At 40.2% G+C, this 17348-nt stretch overlaps 1 protein-coding gene across 1 annotated transcript in view; it reads left to right on the top strand.

Moving 5' to 3' along the window:
* Positions 1-17348, top strand: part of SPATA17 (spermatogenesis associated 17) — a 65274-nt gene that overhangs the window by 37853 nt on the left and 10073 nt on the right. Inside the window, exon 9 of the mRNA XM_005879888.2 lies at positions 2251-2386. Within this exon, the coding sequence (XP_005879950.2) occupies positions 2251-2386 (136 nt within the window). The remainder of the gene's footprint in view (positions 1-2250; positions 2387-17348) is intronic.

Raw genomic sequence — 17348 nt, 5'->3', positions numbered from 1 at the left:
CTCCTCCTCCTTCTTAAATATATTTTTTATTGATTTCAGAGAAGGAGAGAGAGATAGAAACATCCATGATGAGAGAGAATCATTGATTGGCTGCCTCCTGCATGCCCCCTATTGAGGATTGAGCATGCAACCCCGGGCATGTGCCCTTGGCTGGAATCGAACCCAGGACCCTTCATTCCGCAGGCCGGCGCTCTATCCACTGAGCCAAACCGGCCAGGGCCAGCTTCTTGTCTTGAGTGTGAATTGCAGGCCCAACGCTATACCCAGGGTAGGGACATGTGAGTTTCTCTGTTCTCCTTCTCCAGCGTCATATTGGTCCTCAGATTCTCCTTTCTGCCTTTTAAATATCTCTCCAATTCACGGTTGCAGCTTCTGCATGTGGCTATGCATTGTGATTAACTGGTTGCTATGGTATCATAGTTATTAAGCAAAATATATAGAATTTTAATTAAAGAACACAATTTAAACTATAGCCCTTCTGGTCTCAAGTTTGATTCCTTCTGGTCAAGGGCACATACCTGAGTTTCAGGTTCGATCCCCAACCCCAGTCGGAGGCAACCAGTCGATATGTGTCTCTCACATCAGGGTTTCTCTCTCTTTCTCTCTCTCCCTTCCGTTCTCTCTAAAAATCAATGGAAAAAAACCCACTTTTTTTTTTCTGATGTTTTTCAGAAAAAAAATGCTTTTTAAATGTAGTGTATAGAAATGAGACCTGGTTCTGTTTATTACCAAAGAATAGTGATAAGGAAGTTCAACACGCCTCAAAACTTTTGCTTTACTTATGTGATTCTTCAAACCCTTTAGCCCTCTGCAATCCGCATGCTTTCTGAACGGTTATTGTATTATGGTAAATAGGCATTATCATATGTTTTCAGAGAGTGTTTTCTTAACAATTCAACTTTTATTTGTAACTCTCCCATTTGTTTTAATTACTAGCACAGTGTGCAACATTTATTAATCAGCGGAGCCTTTTTAAGTTAAAATACTAGATTAGCTAACCCCATTAACACAGAACACTCCAAACAAGCAGTAATGAGAGAGGTAGTTAGTGTGCAAATCGTATCACCCACGCAGTGCTCGGGGCACAGTTAGCATGATTACCCTCTTTTGATCCAGCCTTCTGCCTTTCCCAGCCCATTTCCAGCGGAAATTTGCAAAGAGCTGCCTCCATTTTTCCAGCTTAATTTTTTTTTCCTAATGAAGTCTGGTGCTTTAGAACACTGGGGACACAGATAATAAGCTTGTGTATCATTAAGAAGTTCTAGAATTTGTCTACAAAAGATCCTTTTCTTAGCTGTACGGTGACGATTGCTCTCTCGTTGTTCCGTGTTTCCTTGAAAATAGAATGTTTGTTTTTTCTCTTCAATAAATGACCACAGAATAGTGGAATTTTGTTATTACAGACCTCTAAGTCTAAAGACTTTAAGATGTATAACATCGACATAATGGACAATTTGGAATACTTTCTGAGAATATTACATACGAGTTTAGTGTATGCAGACCAACACGTCATAAAACTAGGACAGGGCAGGAGTGGTAGAAAGGCAAACCAACCCAGTGCATGCTGGGTGGCCTGACAGCCGGGCTGAATAATGTAGGCTTGACCCAACAGGCAACTGGGGTTCATAATTTGTCAGTTTGAATTATCTGCCAGTGAAATAGATGGGTTGGAGGAGAATCTAGAATTATAAGTGCCTATAAAAATGAGGGGAAATGAAAGAGAGTTATCAGAACAAAATGGTAAGTGTAATTTTTCTTATTGGGGAAAAAATAGGAAGTATGTTAATTCTCAGTGCATCAAGACTATAGATTTGCAATGGTTCCATTTTTCCCTGAAGCTAATTGGCTGTTTTTAAATTGTGCTTTCTGAGACCTCTACCAGTTGTTCTCCAACTGCCCAGACATTCAAGTAATGACGTGTTTGTATAAACCACTGCATGCCCCCATTGGGGATTGAGTCCATAACCCAGGCATGTCCCCTGACTGGGAATAGAACCTGTGACCTTCTGGTTCATGGGTTGATGCTCAACCACTGAGCTACACCAGCCAGGCTGAATTTTTATTTTTTTTAATCAAAACGTCTCTAGAAATCCAATGAAGAATAGCACCTTACTGTATAGAACCTGTGACCTTCTGGTTCATGGGTTGATGCTCAACCACTGAGCCACACCAGCCAGGCTGAATTTTTATTTTTTTTAATCAGACGTCTCTAGAAATCCAATGAAGAATAACACCTTACTGGTCTTTCAGGTTTTTGCCATTCTCTTCCTACCATAAGAATGAAAGGTACGTTCCATCAATGCATTTATCAACCAAGTATGGTACTGACGCTTATGGATATCACCGTTTCAGAGATGAAAGCCCTAACAAGTGGATCGGTGGCAAGGTGAGTTGACGCAACATTAAAAAAAAATAGTGTCCCCTTGAAAAGGCTAAAAGAGACAACAAATATGAATTACAATTAATACCGTCTAAAATACAAATGACTCACCATTGGACATGAAGCTACTTCAGAAAAACAAAGATCCTTATGCAAATGTCTCTTCCTAAAAGAATATGGTACTTGTTGGCTTTCTACAACAGATTCACTTCATGCATCCTGACATATTCCAAGAATACGCCTGTATCTCACTTAAGTAAGCAGTTTATGGAGATGTAGAGATTTTTGGATACTCATTAAAAAGAAAAATAGTTTATTTGGGTGTTGTTGTTTTTTAGGAGTCATTGTGTACCCTTCTATACTTTTAGAATGTACATATAGTTAAAGAATTAGTGATGAGTAATTGTTCTTGTAGACCCTGAAAATTAAGCAAGAAATGTATAGGAATTCTTTAAATTTTAATGAATCATTCGTCTACTTAACCCTACACAAAACCACGTAGAAAAACATTAAATGCAAATTTGAATTTCTCTTTCTCTCCTCCCCTCCCTTCATTTTCTCCCTTCCTTTCCTACTTCGTCCCACCTTCCTTCTAATCTCTTCAAATAACCGTATTAAATAAATAAGTCATCCCTCTCTGTAGCAGTATAACCTGCACAATACGGAAGTAGTCCTTCTATTATTGATATGTAAACCTTAGAATTATTAAAAATATTTTTATTTCAATTTGATATTAAGTGATTTGGGTGAGACTTGTTGTACCCCATAAACTGCTAAAATCAGGCTTATTTTTCTTTTTTTTATAAAACTTTGTTTCTTGATCTCAGAAATTGGGGGCCACAATTTACTCATTTTTAGTTGATTAAAGACAGTTTTAGGGAGGTTGGAGTTGTGACATTCAGAATGTTGAAGAAGGAAAAGGCTGGAGTGGTTTTAGGCTTCTGCTAGGGGAAGACGGACTATTAAAAACTTGTAAATGCACATATGATGTAGTTGAGCACAATAGATTGCTTTCAGCCAAGTAACAGCTCAAGTATTTGCGGTTCCTGTTCTTCACCCTTTCCATCATGGTTGAAGATTGTCTACACAGAGAACTGTCTTTCTCTTCTACCATCTTTAAGCAGAGAGATTATAATTTTCAAATAATCTGTCACACAGTTGTTTTGAAGGGTGTCAGTTGAGAGAAAAGCAAATGTTAATCTTTCTCGAATTACATCACACAAGATTGATGAATATGTCAAATATTTTTAATATTTTTGCTTTATGTTTAATGTAGTAATATGAATAACACTATACAAAGATATCACAAAGTCAGGGAGTTGAGAGTAAATAATGCTATTTTCTACTGAAAGTATGATAATCAATAATGAAAAATAACATATATATCATTCTTCTTGAAAGTATAGACATCAATTATTAAAAAATAAAGTACAAATGATATATAACTTAATCATATTTCTTTGATGTACTTGTAAAATGCCTGGAGTTAAATTGTGTGTTAAATAGCCAAACTTTTTAAGTGCTGGTATCTACTTTGTATTTATAAATTCTTCATTGTGCTCGTTTCAATATCTGAAATTGAAGTGAAACTTAATAAGGGGAATGTACCAGTCGCTATTAATTTAATCTATTTGGGTAGATCTAAAAGTATTGGACAATTAAAAGCTCCGTATACTAAAAACATTCTTTTGATTGTCAAAACATTTACATATGTTTGTGTTAACCAACGCAGAAATGATGATCTAGGTCCCTCTATCTTTTTTTAAACATGTTTTTTTATTGATTGTCAAAACATTTACATATGTTTGTGTTAACCAATGCAGAAATGATCTAGGCCCCTCTATCTTTTTTTTAAACATGTTTTTTATATATTTTTAAATATATTTTTTTTATTGGTTTCAGAGAGAAAGGGAGAGGGAGAGAGAGAAACATCAATGATGAGAATCATTGATTGGCTGCCTCCTGCACGCCCCCTAGCTGCAACCCGGGCATGTGCCCTTGGCCGAAATTGAACCCGGTGGGGATCGAGCTGCAACCCGGGCATGTGCCCTTGGCCGGAATTAAACCCGGGACCCCCCAGTCCGCAGGCGGACACTCTATCCACTGAGCCAAACCGGCTAGGGCTAGGCCCCTCTATCTTAATTGGAATTAGTTTTTATGTTCACTTTAGACAACTGACTTTAGTGGGACTGTTCGTGTTTTCCTTTGTTCGCAAAACTCGGGAAGAGACTGATGTTGGCCTGCTTTATTGTTGGTGAATGACACCGGCAGAGCAGCCTTCTTTTTTGTGTGTTTTGTTTTGTATTGTTCACGTGCATTTTGGTCCTAAACAAGAACTGAGAAGCTCCAAAGCCTAGAAACATCCAGCACTCCAGAGAATTAATTTCGAGGGCCTAAGCATATTGCACAGAACATAAAGCTGACCTCTACCGCCGAGGGCTCCGGGAATGGAGGGGGATGTGGAACGTATCAGAGGTTTAATGTGGCACATCGCCGTCTGCAGAAACTTGGGTGGGACCGGGGCTGCTTGCCCGTCGCACCCGGTGATTGAATCCGCTGTCACCGGGACCCCGGTTGTAATGAGCATGCAGCCTAACGACCGTGATTATGATGATGGTAATTGATGCGCCCGGGCGGCGTGTGGGCCTCATTACGGCTGCACTGTACACGGAGCCGCACGCCTCGGTTAGGGGCGATTTTACTTCTATGCCCCGATTGCGATAAAATATGCCTCTCTGTTGCAACAGGCCAGCTTCACAGAATTTTAAGAATCTTCCCGAACGTGTTGATAGATGACGATGCACTGGCGGAAAAACAGCCCCTTGCAATTGTTTGTTTTGTGTTGTTTCATTTCATTAGTGAGTGTAAACAGTTAAATCATTAGGCGTAATTGAGGGGAAATATTTTGCTTATGAGGATGGCCTGCAATAATCCAATATTCAGTTGGAGGGCTTCTTTTTTTTTTTCTTTCCTTTTTCTCTCTCACTAATACATCGGGGACTGAAATTCTTTCATTTCCTCCCTTTTATGACCCTGGCGTCAGACTTCTTGGGGTCAGTAGGTTTCAGGAAAAGTATACGTTTATATAATTTTTATTATAAATCAATAGGTCCGTTTATATTTGCCTGTAATATTTATATATACCCTGTCTAGTTTGTTATGTACTTTAGAACATTGCACAGAGCCAAATATTGGCATGTCATTGGCAGGAAAAATATGTAACCTATAGGATGGTTAAATGTGAACTGTTGAGATGAATATGTTTATACGACCTTTGCTTTGTAACCACTGTCTTGCTTCTAATAGATTCCTTACATTGTGTAGTAATTTTCAATTATGGTTTTAAAAGTGGCTTTGAAAGAGTTTCTGATTTGAATTTTAACTTATGAATGAAATGATGTGCAATGATGTGTCCAAGATTTTCGGTAGATTAGATCAGACCATATTAGTCTGTAAGTCTTAACCTAAAGGCTCAATTTGCATTTGAATCTAAAATATTACTTTTGAGTAATGAGCAAACGTAATGGAATGCGTTTTTATAAGGCATGGTAAGCCATTTAAAAATATTTATTTTGTAGCTGCAATAAAGTCTGAGATTGAGAGATCTATCAGATTATTGTTTTTTTTAAAAATATATTTTATTGATTTTTCACAGAGAGGAAGGGAGAGGGAAAGAGAGTTAGAAACATCGATGAGAGAGAAACATCGATCAGCTGCCTCTTGCACACTCCCTACTGGGTATGTGCCCGCAACCAAGGTACATGCCCTTGACTGGAATCGAACCTGGGACCCTTGAGTCCGCAGGCCGACGCTCTATCCACTGAGCCAAACCGGTTAAGGCCGATTATTGTTTTTTAAATATGTTTTATTGACTTCAGAGAGAGGGAGGCAGAGGGAGAGAGAGAAAGATGGAAACATCAATAATGAGAGGGAATCATTGATTGGTTGCCTCCTGCACGCCTCCTACTGGGGACACGCAGCTCCAAAGAGAGGATGGCCAATGTTTTCTCCTGAGATTGGTAAGATTTGCATCAGCCCAGGTAGGACGCTTGCCCCAGATGTGCACCTGGCACTGTGGTGAGGGCCAGGATCTTCATTTGGCAACCAGAGGTTTTACACCTTGCCTATGAAATTTTTCTTCGGAAAGTTTTGAACTCCAATTATGAAGAGTTCCTCGTGAAGTTTGTCTCTAAAAGTTCAACATATGCGAGTCTTCTCTGCATTATTGCTAATCCAGAATAACAACAGTTACATTTTTCACTTCTGGGCTTCCTGCTGGCGAATTCATTTGAAGAAATCGTTCCATCATGAAAATTAATATTGTGGATTTAATTTATTTGAACATGCTTAACTGAATATTTTCCCCATTATGCCTAAAAACAGCATATCTTTTCATAAAGACATTCTTCACAGAGTTACTTAACTAGACATTTATAGTCACCCTAAAAAAGATGCTAGAAGCCATATTGCTACAACTTGTAACTTCTGCTATATAAGTGGCAGGTTGATAATCATGTTATTAACTCTGCATTAATTTACAAGTTACTTTTTATGTGGCTGTTACAAGGTTACATACTAAAGGGGAACATTTAAATCTGCTAGCGTGTTGAAAGTTTAACAAATATGAGATATCAGATAATTAACTAACTAAAAGGTGATCACTTGATAGTCCCAGGCAGCAACTGACTTTAAGGATACTAATGAAATACTATCAAGGCACAAAAGTCGTCGAAATATTTCACAATGTTGGCTGTAAGGATACTGATATTGACCTTCCTTTCTTATTAAATCTATTCCAAGAGCTATTTGCGAAGAGTTTGCTCACCACAATTGGAATATTTAATAAAATCTAATTCTCCTCCTCTGTAATTCCTTGGTTGAAAAATGTGCTCCCTTGATGATGATCGAGGGCTTTGGAGAATAAATGGATTTTAAGGAGAAAATTAGATGGTCCTTATTATGCTGTCTCACTAGCGAGGCGTTGTCATTTGTCTGTTGTATTACAAATGCCTTGCTTTGCCTACCTTCTTCATTTAATCGTGCAACTTGCCTGTAAGCAGCATTAGAGGGGGGAGAAATGTGGCTGTATTACTCTTTCAATTGATTTCTTTGCTTATCCATGTGACAGCTCACACCGATTATGCTCAACACAGAACTCAGCTCCTCCCGACACCCAGTATCTTCCCAATCCCTTCCGTCCACAGTGACTGACTCACTTATGCCCAATCCCAGGAGACAGACCAGTTTCCTCCCTCTGCTTCCTTTAGAGCCCCTCTCCCAAGTGAAGTTAAATGTAGCTGGCAAGTTTAGTGTTTAGAAAAGTTAAATGCTGTTATTAAAATTGCATTCGCAACCTGGCCGGTGTGGCTCAGTGGTTGGGTCGGCCCATGAACCAGGAGGTCACTGGTTCGATTCCAGTCAGGGCACATGCCCAGGTTGCAGTCCCGATCCCCAATAGAGGGCGTGCAGGAGGCAGCCGATAAATGATTCTCTTTCATCATTGATGTTTTTCTCTCTCTCCCTCTTCCTTCCTCTCTCTAAAATCAATTCTTAAAAAATTTAAAAATTGGATCCAAGTCCAAAATTAATTTTCTTAGCTTACATAAAATATGTTTTATGTGCATGCATTCAGTGTTTTATTACTTTCATTCTATATTCTTTCTGAGTATGTTCCTTTATGAATCAAATGATTCATCATTGGAAGACTGGGCTGGAGGCATATCTGTCCAAATTTCTTCGTAGCTCACCAACTTAGTACCACGTGTCAGGCTGACCTTTAGGATAGCAATGATGAAGAACAAATAGCATTTGCAATATACTTTTTCCTCCACTTTTATGTCGTGTGTACTGTTTAAGAAAATTGCTTCCATTTTATTTGTTGACTTAATCAGTACAAGTTCATTTATATTGCTAAAGCCTACAAACCCTGAAAAAAAGGTGAAAGCATTTTCTTCAAAATAGCAATTTTTTAAAAGAACTAAGTGGAATTTGAAACTATTTTTGTTTGGAGCCGAAACTTTGCTGACTTTAATCTCTATGATTTTTGAGACACCGCATATTGTTCTTCTAATTGAATGCAGAAATCATCTGTCATTTTCATGTTGACATTTAATGTGCATAAATAATGTCCAAAGGGTGGAAGCAATCTAATCTGCAAGTATGAATATACTTTCTGGTTCTAACAGCATAATTAAGGCAGTACAGGCTGTGATATATAAAATGTATACTCAGTTTTGAAAGTAAGTTTCCATATTCACAGCAAGTATGACCTAAATTTCAATGTACAGTAAAAATTCTAAAAGTATTCCAGAAAAAAAAATGATAGGATATATTAGGTATATTTTTAGCTAATATATGTACTTATTTCTTTCACCCCGAAACATTACTGATAAAATTTGTCATGCTTTGACTTTCGAACTCTCATCTGACGGATCTGTAGTAGACATAGATGCTGATAAAAAAAGGATATGAAGTTGGATGATTTTGTCGACTGGGAGATGTTCAGATATTAAATGTTCAGTATTCGGCATTCTATGAAGAAAATCATCCAAGAATGTAGCCCATGTGTTTTATTAAATATATTTTTATTGATTTCAGAGAGGAAGGGAAAGGGAGAGAGAGATAGAAACATCAATGATGAGAGAGAATCATTGATTGGCTGCCTCCTGCATGCCCCCTACTGGGGATGGAGCCCGCAACCCGGGCATGTGCCCTGACTGGGAATCAAACCCTGACCTCCTGGTTCATAGGTCATGCTCAGCTACTGAGCCACGCCAGCTGGGCTAGCCCATGCATTAATATACCGTAAAGTTACCGCTTAGTAGTATTACGGTAAAATAATCATTGGTGAATTTAAGGATTGATTTTTGATGACACACTTTCAAGAAAGCTTCTTTCTACTACAGGTGCAATAGAGCATAAAATACTGCCTCAGTAAAGTCTATTGCTCAAAGCAAAGAAAGACACTTCTTTTCAAGTTTCCCCTCTTTCCTGTATGTACTTTTTAATTTTTGGTAAATGAATAATCATTTTTATTGTTGTTATATATCATGACCTCATAGGATGACAGTGTAACTTGTTTTTATTTATAAACATTAGAGTCAAAAAGTTAGTTGCCTTCGGATCACAGTAACTGATGTACGTCTGTCTACTGCATATACTCAGGATCTGTCTGTCTTTGCCCATTGAGCTCATTAGTCCTTTCTGCTCAGCTGTGGACACACCCACATAGAGGAAAGGCATCATCGGATGGGGTAGGAAGGAGAAATAAATATTGAAATCTGCATATCAAAGTGATGCTCTACCCTATGGTTATTTTCTCTGCGGAAGTATAGTGAGAAAGAGTGACGCCAGACAAAGGGTCCGTTACAAGTGCATGTTCCATGGTCGTGGGCTTGGACGTCTGCGCCCAAGACCTGGCCGGCCGCACGGACTCACTGGGTCACTAATATAAGTCAGGCATCTGCTTTTCTTCAACTCAGCCACGTGGTTTGACTTCTCTTTGCCAACCTCAGCTCTGGCATTTATGTGATGTGAGAAGTTTGATTTAAAATGCAAGAGTGGCGATGTGGGTTTTATGAAGAGACTGCTCTTTTTCTTCAGAAATGATGTTAAGACTTCAAATGAATCATTTGATATCTTTTCTGACCTCTGACTCTTTGGAAAATCTAATTGAAGCTATAGACCTTCTCTCAAGAAAAAAAAAGTGCAAATATACAAATGCAAAACAGCATTTGCATGCCATCAATTTTATTGGACACTAATTTTTTAGTTTAGAAATGAAGAAAAGTGTAACAATTTTTTTTAAGTTTTTGCTTACGGTTATTACTCCCAACTGTCTGCTTTATAAAGATGTGGGAATGAGTCCAAATTTTGCAAGTATAGAAATTATATAAAAATAAATTCCAATGAAAACACTACCATGGTGGCACTTGAGTAAGAAGTTGAAATGTTGGGCTAGGCCTTTCAATATGGCAGTGCCCCTCCCTTTGACATAATCTGATTTCAACCTTTTGTTCTAATGGCGAACATCTTAAAAATAACAATTTACTAAGGTCTGTAGTGTCCAATGGAATTAGAACTCCAATGACTTGCTTTGTCAGAGAGCAAAGATTGGAGTAAAGGTGTATTAAAGTTTTCTGCAAATCTCTAGACTGAACTCTTGTCGTTTTGTTTTATTTTTTGTTCTTAAACCATTGAGGTTCTGTGTCTTGGAGTCTGCATCATTGATACAGTCTGTGACAGTGGAGAGTTAGAAACCCGTGTGTCACGTTAGGGACTTTGAAGCAGAGGTGAACTTCAGCAGAGATTGGGAATGTTCCTGGGTGTAGAGAGATTTCCGCCTGTACGGACATAAACAGATTGTCATTTTCCACTTCAGCCTGCAAGAGCACTTCCTCCAGAATTAGAGAGTCGGTTTAATGATCTCCCTCTAATCTCATTTTCCGGAATAAGAGCTTCTTCAGAAGGATTTGTGGCTTCTGGGCACCGTGCGCAATATGGCTCGAGTGCATTGCATCATAGCAATAAAATTCTCCAGGTAATCCAATCTGTGAGCGAACTCTTGTGTTGGCCTAGCCATGGTTTCACACTTCTCCCAAGTATTTTGAAACTTCTACTTTACGTTGACTCCTTACCTTCAGGATCTTTCATTTCATATCCTGCTCTCATTTCGTCTCAGCCATTCTCTGAAAAGGCTCCGGCTCTGAGGCTGACTACCGTAGAGGAGTATGCACGCCTCCATTCAAGATTGGGGGCAGCATCTTTGAGAGTCATTCATGCTAGTCTAGAACGAAACAACCAAGATGGTGTGCGAAACTTTTTTCACCCGATAGTCAAACCAGATGTGTTTCCAAAAATTGTAGATACTCTATCTAATCATGAAGTTATGTTTCCTTCCAATTGAAGTTATGCTCAACAAAAGAACTTCGAAACATGCCCACACCTTGACCATAAATTGGACTTATTGGGTTAAAATATTTTATTCCCATCCAATTAATTTCACCTCTTTCTCGTTTCTATTTCTAACATGACTACTCGAAAATTTAAATTATATAAGATGCTTCCACATTGTATTTCCGTTGGCCAACCCATCTCTAAGTGACATATTTGCCCAGTTGTTTGAGGTGAAAATGACTTGATTGTGATGGAATCTGTGGGGAATCCCCACCCCTGGAAACTCAGACAAGCATTGTCCTCTGATGTTGTTATGTTTTTGTTTTTTTTGTTGTTGTTGTTGTTGTTATGTTTTTTCACTTTAACACTTCTTCTCTGCTATGAAGTGGATTTGAAAACACTACCAGTTTCTTCAACTATGGCTCCTCCCTCCACGTATCACTAAATTACTCCTTTTAGTTTACAGGTCAGTTCAAGGAACAAGATTTAAAAAACAAACAAACATAGTTTGGGCTTAGCAATAATTATCTTAATGCAAATAATTAAATAATGATACAGCCAAGGGGATTAAAAATTAAGAGAGTTTGGCAAAAATTTTAATGACACTGCATATAGCCATTGCACTGTTGATTTTGGATAAACCTGGCCTATAGCCAAAGGACTAAATCAGTTTTGTTTTAAGGAAACTAAGTAAGAGTCCCCTTCCTCCCATCCCTCTTCATTAGATTTCATGAATTTATATTGTGGAAAATCAAAGTATATCCCCTTCATCCAGGCTTGAGATGACATTGCTCTATTCATAAATACTGGTGACATGAATGTAGCCTCATAGATTGTTGAACACATGTGGTCTTGGAAGATATATAAACGTATTTGAACGATGTCTCCATCATAGAAATATGCGGAACCACTCTTTTGCTGATCTGCACAGTTAAGGAAGGAAGAAGCTAAAACTTGAGGCAAAGTACGCCGACCCAACTTCTCAATATTTTGGAGGCTGTTTGAAAATCCTTGTATCAATGAACTAGGGGCCGAGTGCATGAATTCGTGCACCTTGAAAGGAATTGTGGGCAGCGAGGCTGCGGTAGGCACAGGGGCGGGTCTCGGCCCTTCCTCTGCACCCCTGCCAGGCCCCTCCCACCGTGACCCCAGTCTTCTGTCTGCTATCAGCCCCGCTCCCGCTGCCACTGCTCCTACGTACTGACAGCGCTGGCCCCACTCACACCTGCTGATGGTGCAGAGCGATTGGGGCCGGTGCCAGCAGTGGGTGCGAGCGGCGGCTGCTGCCCTGATTGCCCCTCAGGAGCAGGGGGAGGTGGAGAAGCCCTCAGGGGTGATGAGGGCAGGCAGCTGCTGCTTGCAGCTGCTGATGGCACCAAGCGATTGGGACCGGCACCGGGCACCGGCAGTGGGTGCGAGCGGTGGCTCCTGTGCTGACCGCGGGAGCAAGCAGGGCCGACGCTGGCAGCAGGTGCGAGTGCCAGGGCAGGACAGCAGTGCGCGGGAGCAAAGAATTTTCAGTAAGCACCAGAGGCTCGCCCTGATGACAGCAACCAGCACCCGCCTTGGTCTGGTGCCCCCTCTCACCTGCTCCACCATCCCACTGCATCCATGGCCCACCATGTTCCACACACGCCCCCTGGTGGCCCGCGCACATCATAGCAGCTGGTTGTTCAGTTGTTCCAGTTGTTCTGCCGTTCGGTCTATTTGTGTATTAGCCTTTTATAGTATAGGTTAGGTGTGAGTCTTGGACCCTGCAAACAGGAAGAAAAACCCATCAGAAATGCCCCGGATATTAAAAGCGACTCTGTGCTCCAACGTGAGGCCGCTTGATGGAGTGGCGTGGTGTCACCCACGTCCTCTCTCTAATGCTAAAAGTAATGCACATGGACAGAGTGACAATCACCGCCCAGCCTCCCATCAGCAATAATTAATCTTTTCGTTAACAGAGGCCAGAAAAAGCCTCTCACCCAGCCCCTTCGGAAGTCTGAGAGACCCTGTGTTTTTGATGTTTGCATTCCGAGGAAAATTGTCCCCACCAGTTCTGACAAATTGCAACACCAGGCTAATTATGGCAGCTAATGAAGTGTGCGGAATGGTCACAGCTCGTCGTGAAACGGGTCCTTCAGCTTGGATTAGAGTCTCATCAATCACTTTTGTAAACTGATCCAGAATTGCTTCTGCCCGGTGCTTGGCGTTTTTAATGCTGTTTCTGTAATTGGTTTTCTCCCTAAAGCTTAGACTTGTTGTTGTTGTCGTTTTTTAAATATTACAGTCTCGGGACAGGGCTTGCACAGGCTAGTTTATAAAAAAACACTTATTATTAGGGATATCAGCAGATCAAGAAAGCTAATAAAAGGACCCCCAAAATGAAAGTGGATACACTGTTTCAGTCCTGCTCAAAGGTAAAGCATAGTCATGTCGAGCAGCATGTTTCTCAAACGTAGGTGTAGCGCCACATGCAATCACAGTTGGTGGTTAGTGACGGAAGTTCCCGCTAGAGTTTCTAAGAAATAAATACGTGGATGGTCGTTTATCGTTAGGGGAGCAGAGCTGCCTGTTTATCGTTCAGCATCGTTTTGTACAATGTCTACGTCTTGGATGAAGCCAAACATCTGGAAGCACTGAGACCAGAGTTCTGTGTCATCCTCAGAGCTAACCTGGGATGTTGATGCTATCATTTCCTCTCAGTGTACAGACTAGAAAATAAAGCTACTCAGTGCTGAAGTCTAGATTCTTAATAATTATGCTTTATTATCTCAACTCGCTCTTTAAACCTACTTTTCCCTCCTGTATGCCAGTCTCTAAGATTTTATCAGTTCTTTCCAGATGTTTAGAAGACTTACTGGGGAATCGTGTCACTATATAATATTGGAACTGGAAGTCGTTAAAAATAATTTAGCTCTGGCTCAGCTGGCATGGCTCAGTGGTTGAGTATCGATCTATGAACCAGGAGGTCACAGTTCATATGCCCGGGTTGCGGGCTCAATCCCTAGTAGGGGGTGTGCAGAAGGCAGCCAATCAATGATTCTCTCTCATCATTGGTGTTTCTATATCTCTCTCTCTCTCCATACCTCTCTGAAATCAAATAAAAATATTTTTAAAAAGAATTTAGCTGTTAAAAACTAGAATATATGCATAATGTTGTATATGCTTAAACATCTAAGCATAGATATATCAGTATGTTCTAATAGGGCAAGGAATTATTGGGTTCTTGGAGCTTTGCCCTCCTAGGAACCCAGAGTTTTCAGTATGTAGTCTTTAAAATTGTTGAAGTGTTTACCATGTGTGTTATCATCCACTGAAAACCTTTTTCGTGATTTACCTCTTTACCCCTACATTTGCTAAACCATAGTCGGTTAACAAGTTTTTAAAAAATGCAACTTAAACGCTCTAACAGTTTCTGCCCAAATATAATACTAATGACATGTAATAAGAATTCTAACCAAATTTCAGTATGTAGTTTAATAAGAAAGTTATCTCAAGCCTTCAATTTCCCCGGGTCCAAAACAGAGATACTATTATGAAGATTTGATGAAATAACCTTCGTAAGATTTTGTAAGCTATGGATTCATAGAGATGGAGTTTTGCAGCGGCAGCTCACCCTTGGACACAAGTGAACTGAGTTCAGGTGCAAAGGCAATAGATCGTCTGTTCTGCACGTGTTTTACTTCCTCACCATTGGATCCTTCAGGTTGGGTTTGACTTGACTTAGGGTGATCAATTAACGTCTTTTTATATTGCAGGACCAGATTCATTATCAGATCTTTTGGAGACTAAGTTAGCACGAATGATGTTTCCAACAGCAAAAGTAATCCTATATAATAAAAGGCTAATATGCAAATTGTCCCCTTGTGAGTTCGACCACTCGCTATGACGTGCACTGGCCACCAGGGGGCAGCATGGAATGAAGGAAGGCCCCAACCAGCAGCCGGCAGCCGGGGGAAGGAAGGCCTCGATAGGCCCTGATCGCTGGCCAGGCCTAGGGACCCTACCCGTGCACGAATTTCATGCACCGGGCCTCTAATAATACATAATGATAATAATTTAGCTGTTTACCAACATAGAGAACCTGTGGATCCGGGTCTTCTATCTCCTTGGTCAAGTCCTCTTCCAGGCTTCAGTTAGAGGGCAGTGCAATTCACCCGCCCTCATTGCCTGGCTCTCCAATACGAATCCTGGGGGAAGAACTGAACACGTGTAGTCCTAACCCGGTGGTGCCTCCTCAACTCTTGTTTGCATGGCTCAGAGGCCCCCGCATGCAGCGAGCCCCTGCAGACCCTATAGGAAGCCTTGCCTCCAGCTTGGTTTCTGTAGCTCAACCATTTGGTGTCTTCCACCCTTTATCCTGAAGGCTCCTGGGGAGGTAGAAATTCCTCTCAAAGAATTAATGACCCCAAAATGAATCCAACTCTAAGGTTTGTGATTAAGTGAAAAAGTAAGAAAGGAGGTTGTAGTAACTGTGTATGGTGTTGGGGTGGGGGGCATGGGGCGTGGTACTAGACTTATCAGGGATCACCTTGTAAGTTACATAAACGTCTAACCATTCTGCTGTGCCCCTGAAACTAATATGATACTGAATGTCATCTTTAACTGAAAAATTTAAAACGAATTTAAGGAAGTAAGGAGGAATTTCAGAGCAATTTACTTACACTGAGAATGTTCTGCCGTTTGAAAACCTCAGAAGGTGCACTGGGGTCACTGAGGCGGGAAGAGATTAACCAAAGGGCCCTCTTGTGATGACTTCTTCCGCTCCGCCCATGAGGACGTAGATAGTGGTAGCGGTTGTTTGCAATTTGCCTCCCACACCCTAAGCCAGTCCCATGGGCCATTGATGGCAGAGACAAAAAGGAGTTTTCACCAGGGCTCTAAATGTGAGATTCTTGGAAGAGAAAATTCTTCCAAGGCTAATTAACTAGCCCCCGTGATGGATAAGAGCTTAATGGGACATTGTGTGAGGTTAATATCCCCTAAATCACATTAACAGTTTTGAAAATTTGGATAGGCCCTAACCGTAGAGTTGGAGAGCAGACGACACTAATTGAAATACCTTGGCCATTAACTTCCAAGCTCCTGGAAACTAATGGGTTTCTAGAAATATCATTGATGACCAACACCTATGTCATAATCTATGTTAGCTAAACATATGTCAACATAAGAGATACATAAAGTATCACACATTAATGTCCTAAACTACATTGCTAAATAGTGTTTGCATAAAAGAATCTACACATAATTATTTCAGTCTAGCATATTAATATTATATTCATGATAAAGTAAAGTTTTAATGTGACCTTTCAATATTTCTTTTCCTTTTCTTAAATAAAGTGAAGATATATTGTCAAAATTTTACTCAGTAGTATTGAATAACATCAAGACCATTCTGGTTATTATTTGTTAAAAAGAAACTATGAATTACCTCTGTAAGATTTTGATTTGTTTAAAACACTTTTAATTTATCAAGCTTAATTCAGAGATGTTTTCTATTTATCACTTATATTAACCTTCAAATTGCTAATGGCTATAAGGCATGTGAATACACTAGCAAATTATTTTAGCCTGTTGCATCAGTGCCAAATCTGAACTACTTAGAACTTGCTACTTTTATACTTTTTATATTCTTTCTTATATTGAATTTATCTTATCTTTATATATAAAAGCCTAAGCAACTGTTCAACCATTCGGCCATTTGACCGTTTGACTGTTCAACTGGTAGCTATGACACGCACTGACCACCAGGGGGCAGATGCTCAATGCACAACGCACAGGCATGGAAACATGGAACAGACTGATGAATCTCAGAGGGAAGCAGGGAGGGGGGAGGGCGGGAAGAGATTAACCAAAGATCTTATATGCATACTAGAGGCCTGGTGCACGGATTCATGCACCGGTGGGGTCCCAGCCTGGCCTGTGGTGATCGGGCTGAAACTGGCAGTCCAACATCCCCTGAGGGGTATTGGATTGTGAGAGGGTGCAGGCCAGGCCGAGGGACCCCACCGGTGCATGAATCCATGCACTGGGCCTCTAATATTTCTTATAAAAAGAATTTCTTCAATAGAATAGCAGATGAAGT

This window comes from Myotis brandtii, unplaced genomic scaffold, assembly GCF_000412655.1.
Source record: "Myotis brandtii unplaced genomic scaffold, ASM41265v1 scaffold612, whole genome shotgun sequence".
Classification (NCBI taxonomy): Eukaryota; Metazoa; Chordata; class Mammalia; order Chiroptera; family Vespertilionidae; genus Myotis; species Myotis brandtii.
Note: the sequence above shows the minus strand (reverse complement) of the source record. Positions and strands in the feature narration are given on the sequence as shown.